The 21,265-nt window shown below is 50.6% G+C and overlaps 1 protein-coding gene across 2 annotated transcripts in view; it reads left to right on the top strand.

The window, feature by feature from the left end:
• The first annotated feature begins 18,154 nt into the window (after nt 1-18,154).
• LOC138522079 (uncharacterized) overlaps nt 18,155-21,265 on the top strand; it is a 92,988-nt gene continuing 89,877 nt past the window's right edge. For both annotated transcript variants that reach the window (XM_069635318.1, XM_069635319.1), the window contains exon 1: nt 18,155-18,455. In XM_069635318.1, the coding sequence (XP_069491419.1) occupies nt 18,392-18,455 (64 nt within the window). In that variant the 5' untranslated portion in view covers nt 18,155-18,391. The remainder of the gene's footprint in view (nt 18,456-21,265) is intronic.

Genomic DNA, 21,265 nt, shown 5'->3' on the forward strand with positions numbered 1-21,265 from the left:
AAAGAAGAATCCGTAGAACAGTATGTTACTGCGCTAAGGAAAATGGCTCGAAATTGCAAGTTCAACCAGCAACTAGATGAGAGGATCAGGGACCAATTTATGCTGGAATGCAGGAGCAGCAAGGTTAGGGAGAGACTATGGTCTGAAGATGACCCTACACTTGATGTAGTGTTAAGATTGGCCAAAGAAGTGGAGCACACGGAGACGTGTGTTTCAACTTTGGAAAACAGAGTGAAGGACATATCAGTCAACTCATCGATTAGTGTTGTGCAATCTGATCAAGATGACGAGATAGGAATAGTAAGAGGCGGCAGAAAAAAGAAAATGATATTACGAAAAGACGGGTCTTTGCCCAGCAACAGCAATTTGCGGCGAAGGACTTCGCGAAGTGGAGATACATACAAGAATCAATTCTCAACAAGGAGACCTGACAAGGTAGAAGCCAGTAGAGGAAACAGATTCAACATGAACAGGATGCCTGTATTAGGAGGAGAACGTCAAAACAAAGGCCAATTTCCCCAAGATGGCAGAGGGAGAACCAGACAAAGAGGGTGTTACCGATGTGGCAGCCCAAGTCACTGGGCCGACAATAAAGAGTGTCCCGCTTTCAAAATGATCTGCAGGAGATGTGGGGGTAAAGGACATATAGCAAAATGCTGTAGAAGCAATCCAGGCGAAGAACATGCGTCCAACTGGATTGGAGATGATGACGAAGAAGAGGAATGTGTGTTCATGGTTGATGACGGAGACACACATGTTGAGAGTCCCAGAACTAAAATTGCTGTGAATGGGTTTTCAGTCAATATGATGGTTGACTCAGGGGCAAAATATACACTGATACCAGAGGAAATGTGGAGGAAATGCGGACCAGAATACCTACATGAAGTAGACATCAAGCCTAAAGCTTATGGTGGGATCAGGATTGAATTGATTGGTTGGTTTGTTGCCAGTTTAGAATTTAAAGGCAGGCAAGCGAGTGGTCGCATTTATGTGTCTAAGAGAGGAGAGACTGCTCTACTCAGTTGGACTCACCAAAAACTACTCAAGGTGCGATTAGATCCCAATGCTGATGAAATGGTCTACCAAATTGATGGGTCGTACATTGAAGACATTCAGAAAATAAAGAATGAAATATTCAGAGATGAAGTAATCGGATGCTTAAAAGGTTTTTCGCATCGTATATTACTAAAGACAGGTTCAAAACCTGTAGCCCAGAAACTCAGGAATGTACCTTTAGCTCTCAAGAGGGAAGTCAAAGAGGAACTAACCAAATTGGAGAGGCAGGGCATTATTGAGAAGGTTGATGCGGCAGAATGGGTATCGCCATTGGTCATAGTAAGGAAAACTACGGGAAAAATAAGAGTATGTGTCGACATGAGGGAGTTGAACAAATGTGTGATTCCCGACAGACACCCATTGCCCAACATACAAGAACTAATATCTACTCTAGGGCCTGCAAAAGTATTCTCTACTTTAGATCTCACGGCAGCATACCACCAAATCAAACTGCATGAAGACTCAAAAAATTTTACAGCTTTTATCACGCCAGAAGGACTCTATCAATTTCGTAGGATGCCGTTTGGGCTAATATCAGCGGCCTCAGTTTTTCAAAGAGTCATGCAGAAAATACTTGGTGACATGGAAGGAGTAGTGTTTTTCCAAGATGACGTTTTGGTTTATGCAAACGATCAACACGAACATGATGTGAGGCTGAATAGAGTTCTGCAGAGATTACACCAGGCAGGAATGGTGTTGAGTAAGGCCAAATCGAAAATAGACAGAAAGGAAATCGAATATTTAGGACACGTAATATCTGGCGATGGCATCAAACCCAAGAAAGACTTGGCAGAATCAATCAAATCCATGAATATACCAGAGAACAAAGATCAACTCAGAACCTTTCTTGGGATGGCAGAATATTATGCTAAGTTTATAGAGAACTTTTCAGACCACACAGTGGAGATGAGAAGCCTAATGAAAATGAACAAGAAATTTGTGTGGAATGAGAAGAGCGAGAAGGAATTTCATTTCATAAAAAAAGCCTTAGCTCAAGCCCCAGCACTTCAAAGCTATGTTAGAGGCAGGAAGACTGTAATAACCACAGATGCAAGCGATGTGGGACTAGGTGCATCTTTATCGCAATATCATAATGGACAAGAACTAGTAATCGCTTTTGCGTCCAGGCTGCTAAAAGGAGCAGAAAAGAATTATGCTACAATTGAGAAGGAGGCTTTGGCAATTAAGTGGGCTACCGAAAAGTTCCGATCCTTTGTCTGGGGAGTACAATTTACCATTCATACAGATCACAAACCGTTAGTAGACATTTTCAGTACCAAGGGCCTTGACAAAGTATCCAGCAGAATCAGAAGATGGCTCACGAGACTACAGGAGTTTAATTTCCAAATTACACACATTCCAAGATCAAGAAACATTACAGCGGATTGCTTATCTTGTTTGACTAGTCTAAATGATATGGAAGAGGATGCTGGAGAACAAGAAGCTGTTTGCGAAATATCAAGTCAAGCTATATCCGAACAAGATTGGAGTGATAGAATGGAGAAGGATGACGCCTTACTAGAAGTTGTGAAGAAAGTCAAAGAAGGAAGGTGGAGGAAGAATGAGATACTTTGCACAGAGGTCAAAGCATTCTGGGATGTACGAGAAGAGTTGTATCTGCAAAGTGAATATCTGATGAAAGGAGACAAGATAATACCTCCTGCCAGCCTAAGAGAGAAGATTATAGTAATGGCCCATGAGGGTCATCAAGGCATTGTAAAGACTAAAAGAAGAATTAGAAGTACCTATTGGTGGCCCGGTTGTGATCGGCAGATCGAGGATCAAGTCAGGAAATGTATCCTTTGCTCCAAAAGTGATAAAGTATGCAGGGGTGCTGATTATCCGATGGTGTTGAGGGATATCCCTGAGAGTCCGTGGAATAAAATAGCTATGGATGTGATAGGTCCAGTCTGGAGTGATGGCTGTGCGACTTTCTGTTTGGTGATAATTGACATGTTAACAAGGTGGGCTGAAATTAATTTTCTACCCCAAGTCACCACACGGAATGTTATAGATTTCATGGAAGAAGTGTGTGAAAGAGAGGGGTATCCTAAAGTAGTCCTCACAGACAATGGTCCCCAATTTAAATCCAAAGAAATGGAAACATATCTGAGAGATAAAGCTATCGATCATACATTGTGTGCCATTTACCACCCACAAACCAACAGTATTGTGGAGAGGTTCAACAGAATAATAAAGGATGCCATTAAATTAGCATGGGCTAACGGAAAGGAATGGAAGGGAGTAGTTAAAGAAACCATGTTAGCTCACAGATTCACTCCTCACAGCTCCACAGGAGTTACACCCTTTGAGTTGAGTAGGGGCAGGAAAGCTAATACAAAAATATTTCCAGGGTGGATGAGTGATCTGGTGAGAAACGAGATTAGTATAGAGGAAGCGAAAGAGAGTATTCTGCAGAGACAAATGAACAATAAAATGCTGCACGATAAGAAGCGCTTCCGGAAAAGACCTGAGTTCCAAGTGGGTAGTTGGGTGAGGATAAAACTTCCTGTAAACCTGAGACAAGGTGGATGCCAATGGTCCAAGCCAGTGAGAGTGGTAGAGATATACTCTCATGCTGTTAAAACTCAAGATGGTAGAGTATGGAACAATGAGAGAGTGATGGATATGAGAGATCAATGGGTGGAGAGTACCGATGAAGTGGTTGAAGTGAGCAAGGAGAGAAGGAGAAAGTGTCAAACTAATGACAAAGATGATGTGGATGTGCGGGGAGAGAATGATAGGTTGTGCAGAATGTCTTGGAGAGTTTCTTCCTTGGCAACAGACTCAGATAACTACCCTGAAGGAAGTGACAGGATAAGGTCCAGGACGGGAAGAAAATACAGACCACCAAGTTACCTGTATGACTATGTAGAATAAAACGTTCAAACTATTGTCCTATAAAGAAGGGAGATGTGTAGTGTCCTAGTACACTGTACATAGCTCGTGCATCTGCACGAGGGGACGCACGTGGAAGAAAGCGAGGTGAAGAGGCCTGGAACGTTGGCTCGGATGTCAGTTGGAAGAGGAGAGAAGGAGAGAAGACGTACATTTCATGTCCCCTTCATATTTAATAATAATACTTAATTTTACTAGTTGTAACACCATAATAAATATATATATATGCACTCCTACCCTGTTTCCCCATACTTCACCAACTGAGGATTGTTTGACACCCATTCTTGGATTTCTTTTTTATATGATGGCTGAACAGAACAACCACAGACCACATGTTCTGCCAATAAAGGTGGTTTAGTCTTGGAGGTGCTCTCAGTTCCAGAGTACAGGCGAGATAAGGCATCTGCTTGGGTATGCTCCCTAGCAGGCCTGTAGGTGATGCGGAAATCGAACTGAGCAAAAAACGAGTGCCACCGAGCCTGGCGTGCGGTAAGGCATTTCATGGTTTTGATGGCCTGCAGATTACGGTGATCAGAGTAAACAGTCACTGGGTGTTTAGCACCAAGTAGGTGATGGCGCCATGCGAGAAATGCGTCTTTAATGGCCAACAGTTCTTTCTCGGTCACCGTGTAATTTCTTTCTTATGGGGCCAGCTTGCGTGAAAAGAACGCCACGGGGTGTTCCATCCCTTTGTCTTTACAAACTTGGGACAGGATTGCACCCGTGGCTAGGCTTGAAGCATCGGCTTCTAGGACAGTGGTCTTCAAACTTTTTGGCCAGGGCCCCCCTGAGCAAAATTTTGGCAGGTCGGGACCCCCCAGAAATGCCAAATGGACAGTATATATTGCGCGCCGTCACCTGCTCCCATCAAAGTCGCTGGGCTCCCTCATCCCACTCCTACCCAGTCGCTGGTCTCTCCCCACCCCATCACACACCCAGGGCTCTCCCCACTCTGCTCCCATCACTATCCCATGGTTCCCGCCCATTGTGCTCCCACCATAGTCCCTCGGTTCCCCCATCCCGTTCCCGACACAGTCTGAGGGCCAGTGGCGGCTGGTGAATCTTTTTTAAGTGGAGGGGCATTAAGGGGAGGTTCGGGGGGGTTTCCCCCTGTGAATTTTTTTTTAAATAATAGGTTAAAATGTTGCATTGTAGAGCATACTTTTAACAAAAAATGGGTAAATAGCCAAACAGTTTGCAATTGTTGCTGGGAGTCCAGGGGGCAGGCATTGATATTTTATTTCTATCGCGCTCGTACACAAGTGTTTCAGAGCGTGACAAGGCAAGGGAGGGGAACAGAGGAGAATAAAACAGCGATCTTACTAGGCCCAGTGACATTGAGAACGCGCAAGTGTGAGGGGAAAAGTGCATGGAAGGGGGGAGAAGTGGAAAGTGCGAAGCAGAGGAGAAACAGATAAATAACAATAAAAAATAATAAAGGCAACAAACAGTGGTAGTGCAGCCAGCAATTTGCAAGTGCTACGTTTAAGGCAGCAGACAGGGTAGGTCTGATAAGTGCAGGAAGAAAGATGGTTCTCCTCAAGTTTTAGAGTGGCAGGGCGCTGTTCCAGAGGGAGGCCCCAGCCGAAGACGGAGATCTACCCCCAGCTCGTTTCTTTGATAAACGACTGACCCTGAGGGAGTTGGAGGTAGAGGAGTGAAGAGCTCGAGAGGGGAGGTATTTGCGGAGGAATAGCTGAAGGTATTTTGGACCGAGGCCCCAGAAAGCCTTGTGGACAAGACTTGTTGCAGAGGGTTTTGAATGATAGATGTCCGGTAAAAAGATACCATCCCTGTCCCCTGGGCCCCACTGGTCCTAACACAATGAACATGATTATGTGTATATGCAAGGCGCTGCACATTCATACAGCAATCACTCTATCATTCACATGAGCATCCATCACCATACACTCACTCATAACGCATCCATACACATGTTTAAATAAAAACAATGAACATAAACGTACCTTCTGCATTGGCCTGTGTGTGGGTGCTGCTCCAGCTGCTCTGTCCGTATGTGCGAGGAGGCGCAGGAGCTCCCCCTCGGACATACAGACATGCAGTGCCCTAGCCAGCATTTCCAATGAGCTATGCAATGCTTGCGAAGCAAAACGCCCCAGCACTTGCATGGCTCAGTGAGCATGTGCGGCTGGGGAACTAAACTGAACTGTCAAAGGGAAACAGTGTTTCCCTTTGACAGTTCAGCCAGCCCAGGAGCACTCCATTAGCTGGATAAAGCAGCTGAGGGAGTGCTCACTGTTTCACTGGGCTGGCTCCTTAGCTCCTCCATAATGGGTGAGGGGCCACTATGCAGTTAGTAATGTTGACCATTGTTGCTGAATATATCACAATTTACTTACATTTTAACACAAAGCACCCCTTTGGGTACTATTGAAACAGTGGGCTTCATAACTACTCTGGCGGTAGCTGTGCCGGTAAAACCGGCACGGCTGCCACTGGAGTTGCATCCGGGACTGGCACCCGCGAATGGGCAATTACTAGGTCATGCCGAGTTAGGCGGACATGATAATTGCCCTTTCGAAGGTGCCGGTAGATCCCCATTCCCATTTGAGCCCCATATGGCTCAAATGGGAAGGGGGAGCTCGGATGCACCGGCACCGTTAATAACGGTGCTGGTGCATCCGACGAGCTGAGGTCAGACCTGGCGGGGGCTGTCAAGCACCCACGAGCACAACTCTTACTATGGCGGAACGGTAGCAACGGTGCCGGTAGCTTACCAGCACCGTTGTTACTGGTCCGCCATAGTAGTAATGAGGCCCAGTCTGTGACTAAAGGAATGAATATCCATTTACAACTGTGGGCCACTTTTTCATTGTTGCCTGAGACAGTTTCATGCTTCAGCCCGCCCATGTGGGCCACCCCTGCCCATTTCTTCCAATCTAAAAAAAAAAAAAAAAAAAAAAAATTAAAAAAATTTAAAAAAAATTCTTTTTTCATGCTGAGCTCTCAGGGCCCCCCTGGGATGCACCCGCGGACCCCTAGGGGGTCGCGACCCACAGTTTGAATACCACTGTTCTAGGATGTATGGCACTTCCGGATCTTGGTGCCGAAGGACAGGAGCCGAAGTGAAAGCCTCCCTGAGAAGATCGAAGGCCATCTGGGCTTCTTGGGACCAGTGGAATGGAGTTTTAGGACTGGTTAGGGCTGTGAGAGGTGCCACCACTCGAGAAAAAGAGTGAATGAAACGCCTGTAAAAGTTTGCAAATCCTAGAAACGATTGCAGAGACTTGACAGAGGCGGGCACCGACCAATCCAGGATCGCCTTGGAGTGACTCATCTTGACTCCATGACTGGTGATATCGTACCCCAAAAATTCTACGTCCCGAGAATGGAAAACGCATTTCTCTAATTTCACAAAAAGATGGTTTTCCCGCAATCTCTGGAGTACCTTAGACACGTGTACAATGTGTTCCTCCAGGGAGGCTGAATAGATTAGGATGTCATCAAGGTATATCACTAGGAATTGGTCGAGATAGTCGCTAAAGATGTCATTCATAAAGAATTGAAAGGTGGCGGGGGCATTGCATAGGCCAAAAGGCATGACGAGGTATTCGTATAGACCATGTCGGGTTTTAAAGGCAGTCTTCCACTCATCACCGGGCCTGATCCGCACAAGGTTGTACGCACCTCTCAAATCCAACTTAGTGAAAATGACAGAGGAACCCAATTGGTCGAGCAGGACATTAATCAACGGGAGAGGATACTGATTTTTTATCGTTATGGCATTGAGAGCCCGGTAGTCGATGCAGGGTCTCAGATCCCCTTCTTTTTTGGGGACAAAAAACAGCAGAGAAGCCGCTGGGGATTGCGAAGGACGAATAAAGCCCGCCCGGAGAGCCTTATCAATGTACTCCTTCAGAACCGCGTCTTCCTTTTGAGTAAGCTAATAGACTCGACCTGACGGTGTTTTTGCCCCAGCAATTAGTTCAATTGGGCAGTCATATGGACGGTGCAGAGGTAAAGTCTCCGCCATGCCTTTGTCAAACACATCAGCAAACTGGTGGTAGACCTGAGGTATAGCGGATGTGGAGGACTTCAGAGCGCACATCCCGGAAACGCCTTCTAGAAATGCCAGAACAGGAGTATCATGAACCCCTCCTGAATCCGAAAAGCATTGTTTATTGCAATAATCAGACGGGTACTGGATGTGACCAGTAACCCAATCTATCGCAGGGTTGTGCAATTTGAGCCAAGACAGATCCAGCATCAATGGGTATTGAGGTGCTGCAATAACGTCAAAGACCATGTTTTCAGTATGGCCATCCGGCAAAGAGACTGTGATGGGTACAGTTTCCTCTGTTACCAAGCCTGAAGAGAGTGTGGAGCCGTCCACCGTCTTAACTGATTCTGGTACTGTCTTAGTTACAGTAGGAAACGCTGAATGCTAAGCGAAGCTGCTGTCTATGTAATTGTTGGTTGCACCGGAGTCTATCATAGCCTTAGTCTGAATGGCAAAGTCGTTGAAAAACAAAGACGCAGATACAGCAATAGGCGAAGCAAAAGATAATACGGAATCCTTCTTGGGGCTCGACAGAGGGACCCCTGCTACTGCCGAGCTTTGGCGTTTCCCGCCTTTTTGGAAGGTTTCTTAGGGCAGGATACCAATAAATGGTCTGCTGATCCGCAATACATGCAGAGATTGTTTTTGCGTCGGTTTTCTCGCTCAGCAGCCGACAGCCTACCCCGAATAGCCCCTATTTGCATGGGTTCGGGTTGACTTGAGGTGTTCTGAGGTGCTTTAGGAAAGCTAGAAGAAGCCATGAAGGGTCTTTTCTCGCCCTTCCTTGCAGATCTCCTGGCATCTATCTGGAGGACGAGATCAAGCAGATCCATGAAACCCGAAGGCACAACAGGGACGGTTGACAGTGCGTCTTTTAACTCCTCAGACAGGCCCTTGTAAAAGACTGCCATCTTCTTATCTTCGGGCCATTGTGTTTCAGCAGTTAGTTGATTGAAACGTGCAAGGTAAGCCACTAAAGGTTGGCTACCTTGCTGTAGGTTCAATAGCTCCAGATCCGTGGCTTGGGTCGCATACCTCATATCGAAAACCTTGCTCATAGCTGACAAAAGACCATCGCAGTCGTATAAGAACTGACTATTAGTCTCCAACAGAGGGTTAGCCCAGGCTGCAGCAGTGCCCCCTAAATGGGATAACACAAATGCCGCCTTGGTTGTTAAGTCAGGTAAAGAACTGGGCCTACACAAAAAATGAAGACGGCACTGGTTCACAAAGGTGCGATATGTCTTAGGATCTCCCAGAAACCTCTCGGGTGGAGCCAGAGGGAACTGGGTTGGCATGAGCACCTGAACAGATTCTTTCTGGTGTGTGGATAGACCAGAACCGGACGCAACAGGTTCCGGGGCAGTTCTTCCTTGAGAGGAGGCCTGTATGGCGTCTTGCATCACATCCATACGATGGCGCATGACATCCTGCGCTGTGATCATCTCGTGTCTTTAGTCCGCCACCAACTGGGTGAGGACAGAGAGAGGATCAGTACCCTCCATATTTGGCTTCTGATTCTGTTAAGACACAGATTTATGACACAGATTTCAGATTCACAGGATATACTTTACAAGGTATTGGATTCTTCGAAAAGGATACAAACTTGTAGCAAAGGATACACTTGGCGTCTTTTCCCAACTGGGTGGAGAGCGAAGTGGAACGTAGTGCAGTCAATAAAAACCTTCTAACTAATGCCACTCTTTGACTGGATTTAGTCAGCAGTCAGAGAGAGTTATTAGAGGGAAGGGCGAGAGTGAACCAAGTAGCACCAGGCTGCAGATGAGACAAGAAAACTATCAGAATGGTATTTTGAAAGAGAGGTAATGAATAAAACCTAACTATTATGCACTAACCTGCAATGAGCCAACTGGAAGTCTCGGGGAAGTTTGATGAAGTCCAAGGAAGTTTGCGGGAGTCCAGAGATGAGAAGGGAATCCAGGAAAACAACGACAGGAAGGGTAAGTGAGGAGACTAACCCGTACGAAACGAGGGTCGCACTAGATCCGAGTTGGTGCACCCCGGAAAGCGTCCAAAGTTCAGTGCACTTGGAGCAATTGTGTCCTTGATCCAAACTGAAGAATCCTATGAAGTTAAAATCGTGGGAGAGGCCCAGTGAGAATCCATGAGACTCGGAGAGGAAGGATTAATAGAAACCGCGTAGATGAAACGGCAGACTGGAGGCTCCGCGGGGAGCGGGAGGTAAGTGTGAGTCTGATGTGGAATGCGGTAGACTGGAGGCTCCGCCGGGAGCGGGAGATTGTTGAGAGTCCGTGTAGAACACGGCAGACTGGAGGATCCGCAGGGAGCGGAAGGTTGACGAGAGTCCGTGGGTGGAACCAAGGCAGGAATGGAAGCTCCGCGGGGAGCGAAAAGTTAGATTGGGCCGCGCAGGCAACCCGATAGAAACTCTGTACGGAACAGAGCGGAATATCAGGGCGAGATGGAAGATTTGCTGGAAACAATCACCCTGATGACGAAGGAACAGCAGGAGCGTCTGCTCATAACAGCAGGGGAAGTCTCCGGAACTTTAGAGTACGTAAACGCAATCAGAAGCGTCTGTGCTCGGAACTCGCACAGCTAAATAGTCAGCTGACAAAACGCCTGACCAACGTGATGACGAAGCATTGGTCATGTGACCTGGGCTAGTAACCAGGAAGTGAAAATTGGTAAACAGTATGATAGCAACCGCTGATTTTAACGGCGCCTTCCAGACAACGTGTAGAACGGTCTAGCCGTTCTGAAGGCCACAGACGCCGGTAAGCGGGAGCGGGTTGGAGTATGAAGCAATCCATATGATGCAGGCATGACAATGGTCGTGTGTCTTGAGTGGAGGTTGGATGTCTGAGTGGTGGTTGGGTACACGAGTGATGGTTGGGTATCTGAGTGGTGGTTGGGTGCATAAGTGATGGTCGTGTGTCTTGAGTGATGGTTGGGTGCATGAGTGATGGTTGGGTGCATGAGTGATGATTGGGTGTCTGAGTGATGGTTGGGTTCCTGAGTGATGGTTGGGTGTCTGAGTGATGGTTGGATGCGTGAGTGATGGTCGTGTGTCTTGAGTGATGGTTGGGTGCATGAGTGATGGTTGGGTGTCTGAGTGATGGTTGGGTGTCTGAGTGATGGTCGTGTGTCTTGAGTGATGGTTGGATGCATGAGTGATGGTTGGGTGCATGAGTGATGGTCGTGTGTCTTGAGTGATGGTTGGGTGCATGAGTGATGGTTGTGTGTCTTGAGTGATGGTTGGATGCATGAGTGATGGTTGGATGCATGAGTGATGGTTGGGTGCCTGAGTGGTGGTTGGATGTCTGAGTGATGGTTGGGTGCATGAGTGATGGTTGGGTGCATGAGTGATGGTTGTGTGTCTTGAGTGATGGTTGGGTGCATGAGTGATGGTTGGATGTGTGAGTGATGGTTGGGTGCATGAGTGATGGCTGGGTGTCTGAGTAATGGTTGGGTGCATGAATGATGGTCATGTGTCTTGAGTGATGGTTGGATGCATGAGTGATGGTTGGGTGCATGAGTGATGGTTGGGTGCATGAGTGATGGTTGGGCGCATGAGCGGTGGTTGGGTGTCTGAGTGATGGTTGGGTGCATGAGTGATGGTTGGGTGCATGGGTGATGGTTGGGTGCCTGAGTGGTGGTTGGATGCATGAGTGATGGTTGGGTGCATGAGTGATGGTTGGGCGCATGAGTGGTGGTTGGATGCATGAGTGATGGTTGGGTGTCTGAGTGATGGTTGGGTGCAAGTTTGATGGTCGTGTGTCTTGAGTGATGGTTGGGTGCATGAGTGATGGTTGGATGCATGAGTGATGATTGGGTGTCTGAGTGATGGTTGGGTGTCTGAGTGATGGTTGGGTGCATGAGTAATGGTCGTGTGTCTTGAGTGATGGTTGGGCGCATGAGTGATGGTTGGGCGCCTGAGTGGTGGTTGGACGCATGAGTGATGGTTGGTCGCATGAGTGATGGTTGGGCGCCTGAGTGGTGGTTGGACGCATGAGTGATGGTTGGGCGCCTGAGTGGTGGTTGGACGCATGAGTGATGGTTGGGTGCATGACTGATGGTTGGGTGCCTGAGTGTTGGTTGGACGCATGAGTGATGGTTGGGTGCATGAGTGATGGTTGGACGCATGAGTGATGGTTGGGTGTCTGAGTGATGGTTCGGTGTCTGAGTGATGGTTGGGTGCATGAGTAATGGTCGTGTGTCTTGAGTGGTGGTTGGGCGCATGAGTGATGGTTGGGTGTCTGAGTGATGGTTCGGTGTCTGAGTGATGGTTGTGTGCATGAGTGATGGTCGTGTGTCTTGAATGATGGTTGGACGCATGAGTGATGGTCGTGTGTCTTGAGTGATGGTTGGACGCATGAGTGATGGTTGGGCGCATGAGTGATGGTTGGGCGCCTGAGTGGTGGTTGGACGCATGAGTGATGGTTGGGCGCCTGAGTGGTGGTTGGACGCATGAGTGATGGTTGGGTGCATGACTGATGGTTGGGTGCCTGAGTGTTGGTTGGACGCATGAGTGATGGTTGGGTGCATGAGTGATGGTTGGACGCATGAGTGATGGTTGGGTGTCTGAGTGATGGTTCGGTGTCTGCGTGATGGTTGGGTGCATGAGTAATGGTCGTGTGTCTTGAGTGGTGGTTGGGCGCATGAGTGATGGTTGGGTGTCTGAGTGATGGTTCGGTGTCTGAGTGATGGTTGTGTGCATGAGTGATGGTCGTGTGTCTTGAGTGATGGTTGGACGCATGAGTGATGGTCGTGTGTCTTGAGTGATGGTTGGACGCATGAGTGATGGTTGGGCACCTGAGTGATGGTTGGGCGCATGAGTGATGGTTGGGCGCCTGAGTGGTGGTTGGACGCATGAGTGATGGTTGGACGCATGAGTGATGGTTGGGCGCCTGAGTGGTGGTTGGACGCATGAGTGATGGTTGGACGCATGAGTGATGGTTGGGCACCTGAGGGATGGTTGGACGCATGAGTGATGGTTGGGCGCCTGAGTGGTGGTTGGACGCATGAGTGATGGTTGGGCGCCTGAGTGGTGGTTGGACGCATGAGTGATGGTTGGGCGCCTGAGTGGTGGTTGGGCACCTGAGTGATGGTTGTGTGCATGAGTGATGGTTGGGCGCCTGAGTGGTGGTTGGACGCATGAGTGATGGTTGGGCACCTGAGTGATGGTTGGACGCATGAGTGATGGTTGGACGCATGAGTGATGGTTGGGCACCTGAGTGGTGGTTGGACGCATGAGTGATGGTTGGACGCATGAGTGATGGTTGGGCACCTGAGTGATGGTTGGACGCATGAGTGATGGTTGGACGCATGAGTGATGGTCGTGTGTCTTGAGTGATGGTTGGACGCATGAGTGATGGTTGGACGCATGAGTGATGGTTGGACGCATGAGTGATGGTTGGGCGCATGAGTGATGGTCGTGTGTCTTGAGTGGTGGTTGGGCGCATGAGTGATGGTTGGGTGCATGAGTGATGGTCATGTGTCTTGAGTGATGGTTGGACGCATGAGTGATGGTTGGACGCATGAGTGATGGTCGTGTGTCTTGAGTGATGGTTGGACGCATGAGTGATGGTTGGACGCATGAGTGATGGTCGTGTGTCTTGAGTGATGGTTGGACGCATGAGTGATGGTTGGATGCATGAGTGATGGTTGGACGCATGAGTGATGGTTGGGCGCATGAGTGATGGTCGTGTGTCTTGAGTGGTGGTTGGGCGCATGAGTGATGGTTGGGCGCATGAGTGATGGTCATGTGTCTTGAGTGATGGTTGGACGCATGAGTGATGGTCGTGTGTCTTGAGTGATGGTTGGACGCATGAGTGGTGGTTGGACGCTGAGTGGTGGTTGGACGCATGAGTGATGGTTGGGCGCATGAGTGATGGTTGGGTGCATGACTGATGGTTGGGTTCCTGAGTGTTGGTTGGATGCATGAGTGATGGTTGGGTGCATGAGTGGTGGTTGGGCGCATGAGTGATGGTTGGGTGTCTGAGTGATGGTTCGGTGTCTGCGTGATGGTTGGGTGCATGAGTAATGGTCGTGTGTCTTGAGTGGTGGTTGGGCGCATGAGTGATGGTTGGGTGTCTGAGTGATGGTTCGGTGTCTGAGTGATGGTTGTGTGCATGAGTGATGGTCGTGTGTCTTGAGTGATGGTTGGACGCATGAGTGATGGTCGTGTGTCTTGAGTGATGGTTGGACGCATGAGTGATGGTCGTGTGTCTTGAGTGATGGTTGGACGCATGAGTGATGGTTGGGCGCATGAGTGATGGTTGGGCGCCTGAGTGGTGGTTGGACGCATGAGTGATGGTTGGGCGCCTGAGTGGTGGTTGGACGCATGAGTGATGGTTGGGTGCATGACTGATGGTTGGGTGCCTGAGTGTTGGTTGGACGCATGAGTGATGGTTGGGTGCATGAGTGATGGTTGGACGCATGAGTGATGGTTGGGTGTCTGAGTGATGGTTCGGTGTCTGCGTGATGGTTGGGTGCATGAGTAATGGTTGTGTGTCTTGAGTGGTGGTTGGGCGCATGAGTGATGGTTGGGTGTCTGAGTGATGGTTCGGTGTCTGAGTGATGGTTGTGTGCATGAGTGATGGTCGTGTGTCTTGAGTGATGGTTGGACGCATGAGTGATGGTCGTGTGTCTTGAGTGATGGTTGGACGCATGAGTGATGGTTGGGCACCTGAGTGATGGTTGGGCGCATGAGTGATGGTTGGGCGCCTGAGTGGTGGTTGGACGCATGAGTGATGGTTGGACGCATGAGTGATGGTTGGGCGCCTGAGTGGTGGTTGGACGCATGAGTGATGGTTGGGCGCCTGAGTGGTGGTTGGACGCATGAGTGATGGTTGGGCGCCTGAGTGGTGGTTGGGCACCTGAGTGATGGTTGTGTGCATGAGTGATGGTTGGGCGCCTGAGTGGTGGTTGGACGCATGAGTGATGGTTGGCCACCTGAGTGATGGTTGGACGCATGAGTGATGGTTGGACGCATGAGTGATGGTTGGGCACCTGAGTGGTGGTTGGACGCATGAGTGATGGTTGGACGCATGAGTGATGGTTGGGCACCTGAGTGATGGTTGGACGCATGAGTGATGGTTGGACGCATGAGTGATGGTCGTGTGTCTTGAGTGATGGTTGGACGCATGAGTGATGGTTGGACGCATGAGTGATGGTTGGACGCATGAGTGATGGTTGGGCGCATGAGTGATGGTCGTGTGTCTTGAGTGGTGGTTGGGCGCATGAGTGATGGTTGGGTGCATGAGTGATGGTCATGTGTCTTGAGTGATGGTTGGACGCATGAGTGATGGTTGGACGCATGAGTGATGGTCGTGTGTCTTGAGTGATGGTTGGACGCATGAGTGATGGTTGGACGCATGAGTGATGGTCGTGTGTCTTGAGTGATGGTTGGACGCATGAGTGATGGTTGGACGCATGAGTGATGGTTGGACGCATGAGTGATGGTTGGGCGCATGAGTGATGGTCGTGTGTCTTGAGTGGTGGTTGGGCGCATGAGTGATGGTTGGACGCATGAGTGATGGTCGTGTGTCTTGAGTGATGGTTGGACGCATGAGTGATGGTCGTGTGTCTTGAGTGATGGTGGGACGCATGAGTGGTGGTTGGACGCTGAGTGGTGGTTGGACGCATGAGTGATGGTTGGGCGCATGAGTGATGGTTGGGTGCATGACTGATGGTTGGGTGCCTGAGTGTTGGTTGGATGCATGAGTGATGGTTGGGTGCATGAGTGGTGGTTGGGCGCATGAGTGATGGTTGGGTGTCTGAGTGATGGTTCGGTGTCTGCGTGATGGTTGGGTGCATGAGTAATGGTCGTGTGTCTTGAGTGGTGGTTGGGCGCATGAGTGATGGTTGGGTGTCTGAGTGATGGTTCGGTGTCTGAGTGATGGTTGTGTGCATGAGTGATGGTCGTGTGTCTTGAGTGATGGTTGGACGCATGAGTGGTGGTTGGATGCTGAGTGGTGGTTGGACGCATGAGTGATGGTTGGGCGCATGAGTGATGGTTGGGTGCATGACTGATGGTTGGGTGCCTGAGTGTTGGTTGGATGCATGAGTGATGGTTGGGTGCATGAGTGGTGGTTGGGCGCATGAGTGATGGTTGGGTGTCTGAGTGATGGTTCGGTGTCTGCGTGATGGTTGGGTGCATGAGTAATGGTCGTGTGTCTTGAGTGGTGGTTGGGCGCATGAGTGATGGTTGGGTGTCTGAGTGATGGTTCGGTGTCTGAGTGCTGGTTGTGTGCATGAGTGATGGTCGTGTGTCTTGAGTGATGGTTGGACGCATGAGTGGTGGTTGGACGCTGAGTGGTGGTTGGACGCATGAGTGATGGTTGGGCGCATGAGTGATGGTTGGGTGCATGACTGATGGTTGGGTGCCTGAGTGTTGGTTGGATGCATGAGTGATGGTTGGGTGCATGAGTGGTGGTTGGGCGCATGAGTGATGGTTGGGTGTCTGAGTGATGGTTCGGTGTCTGAGTGATGGTTGTGTGCATGAGTGATGGTCGTGTGTCTTGAGTGATGGTTGGACGCATGAGTGATGGTCGTGTGTCTTGAGTGATGGTTGGACGCATGAGTGATGGTCGTGTGTCTTGAGTGATGGTTGGACGCATGAGTGATGGTTGGGCGCATGAGTGATGGTTGGGAGCCTGAGTGGTGGTTGGACGCATGAGTGATGGTTGGGTGCCTGAGTGGTGGTTGGACGCATGAGTGATGGTTGGGTGCATGACTGATGGTTGGGTGCCTGAGTGTTGGTTGGACGCATGAGTGATGGTTGGGTGCATGAGTGATGGTTGGACGCATGAGTGATGGTTGGGTGTCTGAGTGATGGTTCGGTGTCTGCGTGATGGTTGGGTGCATGAGTAATGGTCGTGTGTCTTGAGTGGTGGTTGGGTGCATGAGTGATGGTTGGGTGTCTGAGTGATGGTTCGGTGTCTGAGTGATGGTTGTGTGCATGAGTGATGGTCGTGTGTCTTGAGTGATGGTTGGACGCATGAGTGATGGTCGTGTGTCTTGAGTGATGGTTGGACGCATGAGTGATGGTTGGGCGCATGAGTGATGGTTGGGCGCCTGAGTGGTGGTTGGACGCATGAGTGATGGTTGGGCGCCTGAGTGGTGGTTGGACGCATGAGTGATGGTTGGGTGCATGACTGATGGTTGGGTGCCTGAGTGTTGGTTGGACGCATGAGTGATGGTTGGGTGCATGAGTGATGGTTGGACGCATGAGTGATGGTTGGGTGTCTGAGTGATGGTTCGGTGTCTGCGTGATGGTTCGGTGCATGAGTAATGGTCGTGTGTCTTGAGTGGTGGTTGGGCGCATGAGTGATGGTTGGGTGTCTGAGTGATGGTTCGGTGTCTGAGTGATGGTTGTGTGCATGAGTGATGGTCGTGTGTCTTGAGTGATGGTTGGACGCATGAGTGATGGTCGTGTGTCTTGAGTGATGGTTGGACGCATGAGTGATGGTTGGGCACCTGAGTGATGGTTGGGCGCATGAGTGATGGTTGGGCGCCTGAGTGGTGGTTGGACGCATGAGTGATGGTTGGACGCATGAGTGATGGTTGGGCGCCTGAGTGGTGGTTGGACGCATGAGTGATGGTTGGACGCATGAGTGATGGTTGGGCACCTGAGTGATGGTTGGACGCATGAGTGATGGTTGGGCGCCTGAGTGGTGGTTGGACGCATGAGTGATGGTTGGGCGCCTGAGTGGTGGTTGGACGCATGAGTGATGGTTGGGCGCCTGAGTGGTGGTTGGACGCATGAGTGATGGTTGGGCGCCTGAGTGGTGGTTGGACGCATGAGTGGTGGTTGGGCGCATGATTGATGGTTGGGCGCCTGAGTGGTGGTTGGGTGATTGGCAGCGTACTGACAGACAGGTGAAGGTAGGCAGGTGGCTGTGTCTAAGTTAGGAAGCCACGGTGGATGAATTGATGATGGCTGTCTGGGTGAAGTCTGAGGAAAGAGGTCAGAGATGGGCAGAAGGTGGAGTCTGCAGAGGTATGCCTCATCGAAACACCTTTTCTCAATTCTCTGCTCACTTCCTTGTGACTCACGGTCCCACCTATACGTAACATTCTTTTGTTCAATTTTCCACGAGTGTCCACTTAAGAGCCACTCCCGAAACCGCTGCAAATGGGATTGGGCAAGACTGGGCGGGGCGTCGGAAAGAAGAGAGCTGTTAAAACCCAGCTGCTGCTTGCACAGGAGCACCCCCTCAGCCCTGCAGCCACCACATCTCGCGTGCCGTGTGGCTCAGCTCTCAGGAGACGACTGTGGCACAGAGGTTGCTCCCGGTCCTGCGCCAGACACCCCGAGACGCCTGCGGTTCCCGGGGCACTACGAGACGTAGAGGTCCACTGCCTCGAGACCTCCCGGGAAGTCACTTTGCAAGGGGTTTGAGATCTCCCTCAGACAGGAAGCCGAGCATGAGCCTGCCTGCCTCCCCGCTCTGGAGTGTCCTTCTCCTCCTCCTTTGCCTGCACTTGCAAGGTAGGTCTCTGGATGTGATGCTGGATTTGGAAGTGTTTCTCTGATTGGGTAGGATTGTTGGTTGGACTATCTCCGTTGCAGCTCCTTGTTCTCGGGGTTGCCGCTATGTGCGCAGTGCACCCTGTGTGCAGTGTGACAAGTAACGCCATCTGAATTGCACGTGGAACGTAAAGCTGTGTGTGCACAGAGGTGAACTCCTCCATCAGTAATTGGAGACTAGGGGCCACGTCGTTCCTTCATAACAAGGTGTCTGCCCTATAATCAGAAAGTAGAAGCACCCCACGGGTAACACTCCATTCCAGGTGTCCCTGAAGAAACCGGTGCAACACAGAAGCACAGCAGATCAGACTGTCTCCCAGCAGGAGTCTTCAAATCCACAGGCTACTTCCAGAGGGGGAGCTCCACTCTGAGGGCCAATGGGACGCGCTGTCTGCTCTCCATGGGGAGCACGGAATGCACGGGGCAATTCCAACTGGAAAGACCTCCCTCGGTCACGGGGGGCCAGGCATTCCGTGGCCTGCAGGCCATGGCACTCCGCCTAGATGTAGCCCTTTCCCCAGACATTATAGGAGACACCTATAGAGCTTTAAGGGCGCTAACGCGCTGGTTCTGCGTGGCATGTCTGTGGTATTATGGGCCTATATATATGCAGGCCGCATAGAGGAATAGCCTACTCCAGACATTACAAGGGCATAACCCTGAGTCTCTCGGGCTGTCACTGGCCCTGAGATAACCGAAAGCCCGGCCCGAGGTCTTATTGTGGAAGACATTTCCCAAATATAATACACAGCCTCGTGCTCATTCTCCGTCTGCTGGCGGCTAGCTCAGTCAAGCCTCAGAGGCCCGAGGGGGTTCCCATCCAGTCAAGCCTCAGAGGCCTGGTGGGGTTCCCATCCAGTCAAGCCTCAGAGGCCTGGTGGGGTTCCCATCCAGTCAAGCCTCAGAGGCCTGAGGGGTTTCCCATCCAGTCAAGCCTCAGAGGCCCGAGGGGGTTCCCATCCAGTCAAGCCTCAGGGTTCCCATCCAGTAAAGCCTCAGAGGCCTGGTGGGGTTCCCATCCAGTCAAGCCTTAGAGGTCTGAGGGGGTTCCCATCCAGTCAAGCCTCAGAGGCCTGAGGGGTTTCCCATCCAGTCAAGCCTCAGATGCCTGGTGAGGTTCCCATCCAGTCAAGCCTCAGAGGCCTGAGAGGGTTCCCATCCAGTCAAGCCTCAGAGGACTGGTGGGGTTCCCCATCCAGTCAAGCCCCCAGAGCCCTGGTGGGGTTCCCATCCAGTAAAGCCTCAGAGACCTGAGGGGGTTCTCATCCAGTCAAGCCTCAGAGGCCTGGTGGGGTTCCCATCCAGTCAAGCCTCAGGGTTCCCATCCAGTAAAGCCTCAGAGGCCTGGTGGGGTTCCCATCCAGTAAAGCCTCAGAGGCCTGGTGGGGTTCCCATCCAGTCAAGCCTTAGAGGTCTGAGGGGGTTCACATCCAGTCAAACTTCAGAGGCCTGAGGGGGTTCTCATCCAGTCAAGTCTCAAAGGCCCGAGGGGGTTCCCATCCAGTCAAGCCTCAGAGGCTTGAAGGGGTTCCCATCCAGTCAAGCCTCAGAGGCCTGATGACATCCCCATCCAGTCAAGCCTCGGGGGTTGAGGAGATCCCCATCCAGTCAAGCCTCAGGGGCCTGATGAGGTTCCTGCCCAGTCATGTATCAGGGGCTTGGTGGAGTTCCTGCCCAGTCATGCCTCAGGGGCTTGATGGGGTTCCTTGCCAGTCATGCCTCAAGGGCTTGATGGGGTTCCTTGCCAGTCATGCCTCAGGGGCTTGATAGGGTTTCCGTCCAGTCGTGTCTGTGGGGCCTGGTGGGGTTCCCATCCGGTCAAGCCTTAGAGGTCTGAGGGGGTTCCCATCCAGTCAAACTTCAGAGGCTTGAAGGGGTTCCCATCCAGTCAAGCCTCAGAGGCCTGATGACATCCCCATCCAGTCAAGCCTCGGGGGGGTTGAGGAGATCCCCATCCAGTCAAGCCTCAGGGGCCTGAGGAGGTTCCTGCCCAGTCATGTATCAGGGGCTTGGTGGGGTTCCTTGCCAGTCATGCCTCAGGGGCTTGATGGGGTTCCTTGCCAGTCATGCCTCAAGGGGTTGATGGGGTTCCTTGCCAGTCATGCCTCAGGGGCTTGATGGGGTTTCCGTCCAGTCGTGTCTGTGGGGCCTGGTGGGGTCCCCGTCCAGGAAAGTGGACACAGGCATGAATCCTTCCTTTAAGAGGAAGGAAGACCCGACAGGAGTCAATGAAACTCAGGTGTTCCTGATGGCGACGCAGCACCCGCAGAACCTTCTGTTCAGATCCCGATATCCTGACAGGCCTCCTTTACGCAGAGTCCTTGTTTATCTCATGTTCCATCTTCTACATTCTATATTCCACGACACATTGCACATGGCACATCACTTGCAACAAATGTAATCTGTCACTTGGGCTGGACACTCATCTTCTTCACTCCCTCTTCTTTTCTCTCTGTACACTGCTCCTCTCTCTGCCCTCCTCTCCTCTTTTCAGCTTTCCTTTCGCCTTCACGCTGATGACGCCCAGCACTTGCTCTCTTTCTCCTCCTTTGATTCTGCTCTGCACTACACTGTCTCAAACTGTCTCTTGGCTGTTCAGAACTGAATGTCTTCCCATTTTCTATATCTCAATCCCTCAAAAACAGAGGTCCTGTTCTTTCTCTCTTTTACTTTCTCTTGCAATCCATCCCTCCTCTCTTTCCTTTCCTCATTCCACTTTTTTCTTTTCACTCTTAGCGTGCAATTTGGCCGTTATCTTTGACTCTTCCTTT

The sequence above is a fragment of the Ambystoma mexicanum genome, chromosome 13 (assembly GCF_040938575.1).
Source record: "Ambystoma mexicanum isolate Mex_15411 chromosome 13, UKY_AmexF1_1, whole genome shotgun sequence".
Taxonomy (NCBI): domain Eukaryota; kingdom Metazoa; phylum Chordata; class Amphibia; order Caudata; family Ambystomatidae; genus Ambystoma; species Ambystoma mexicanum.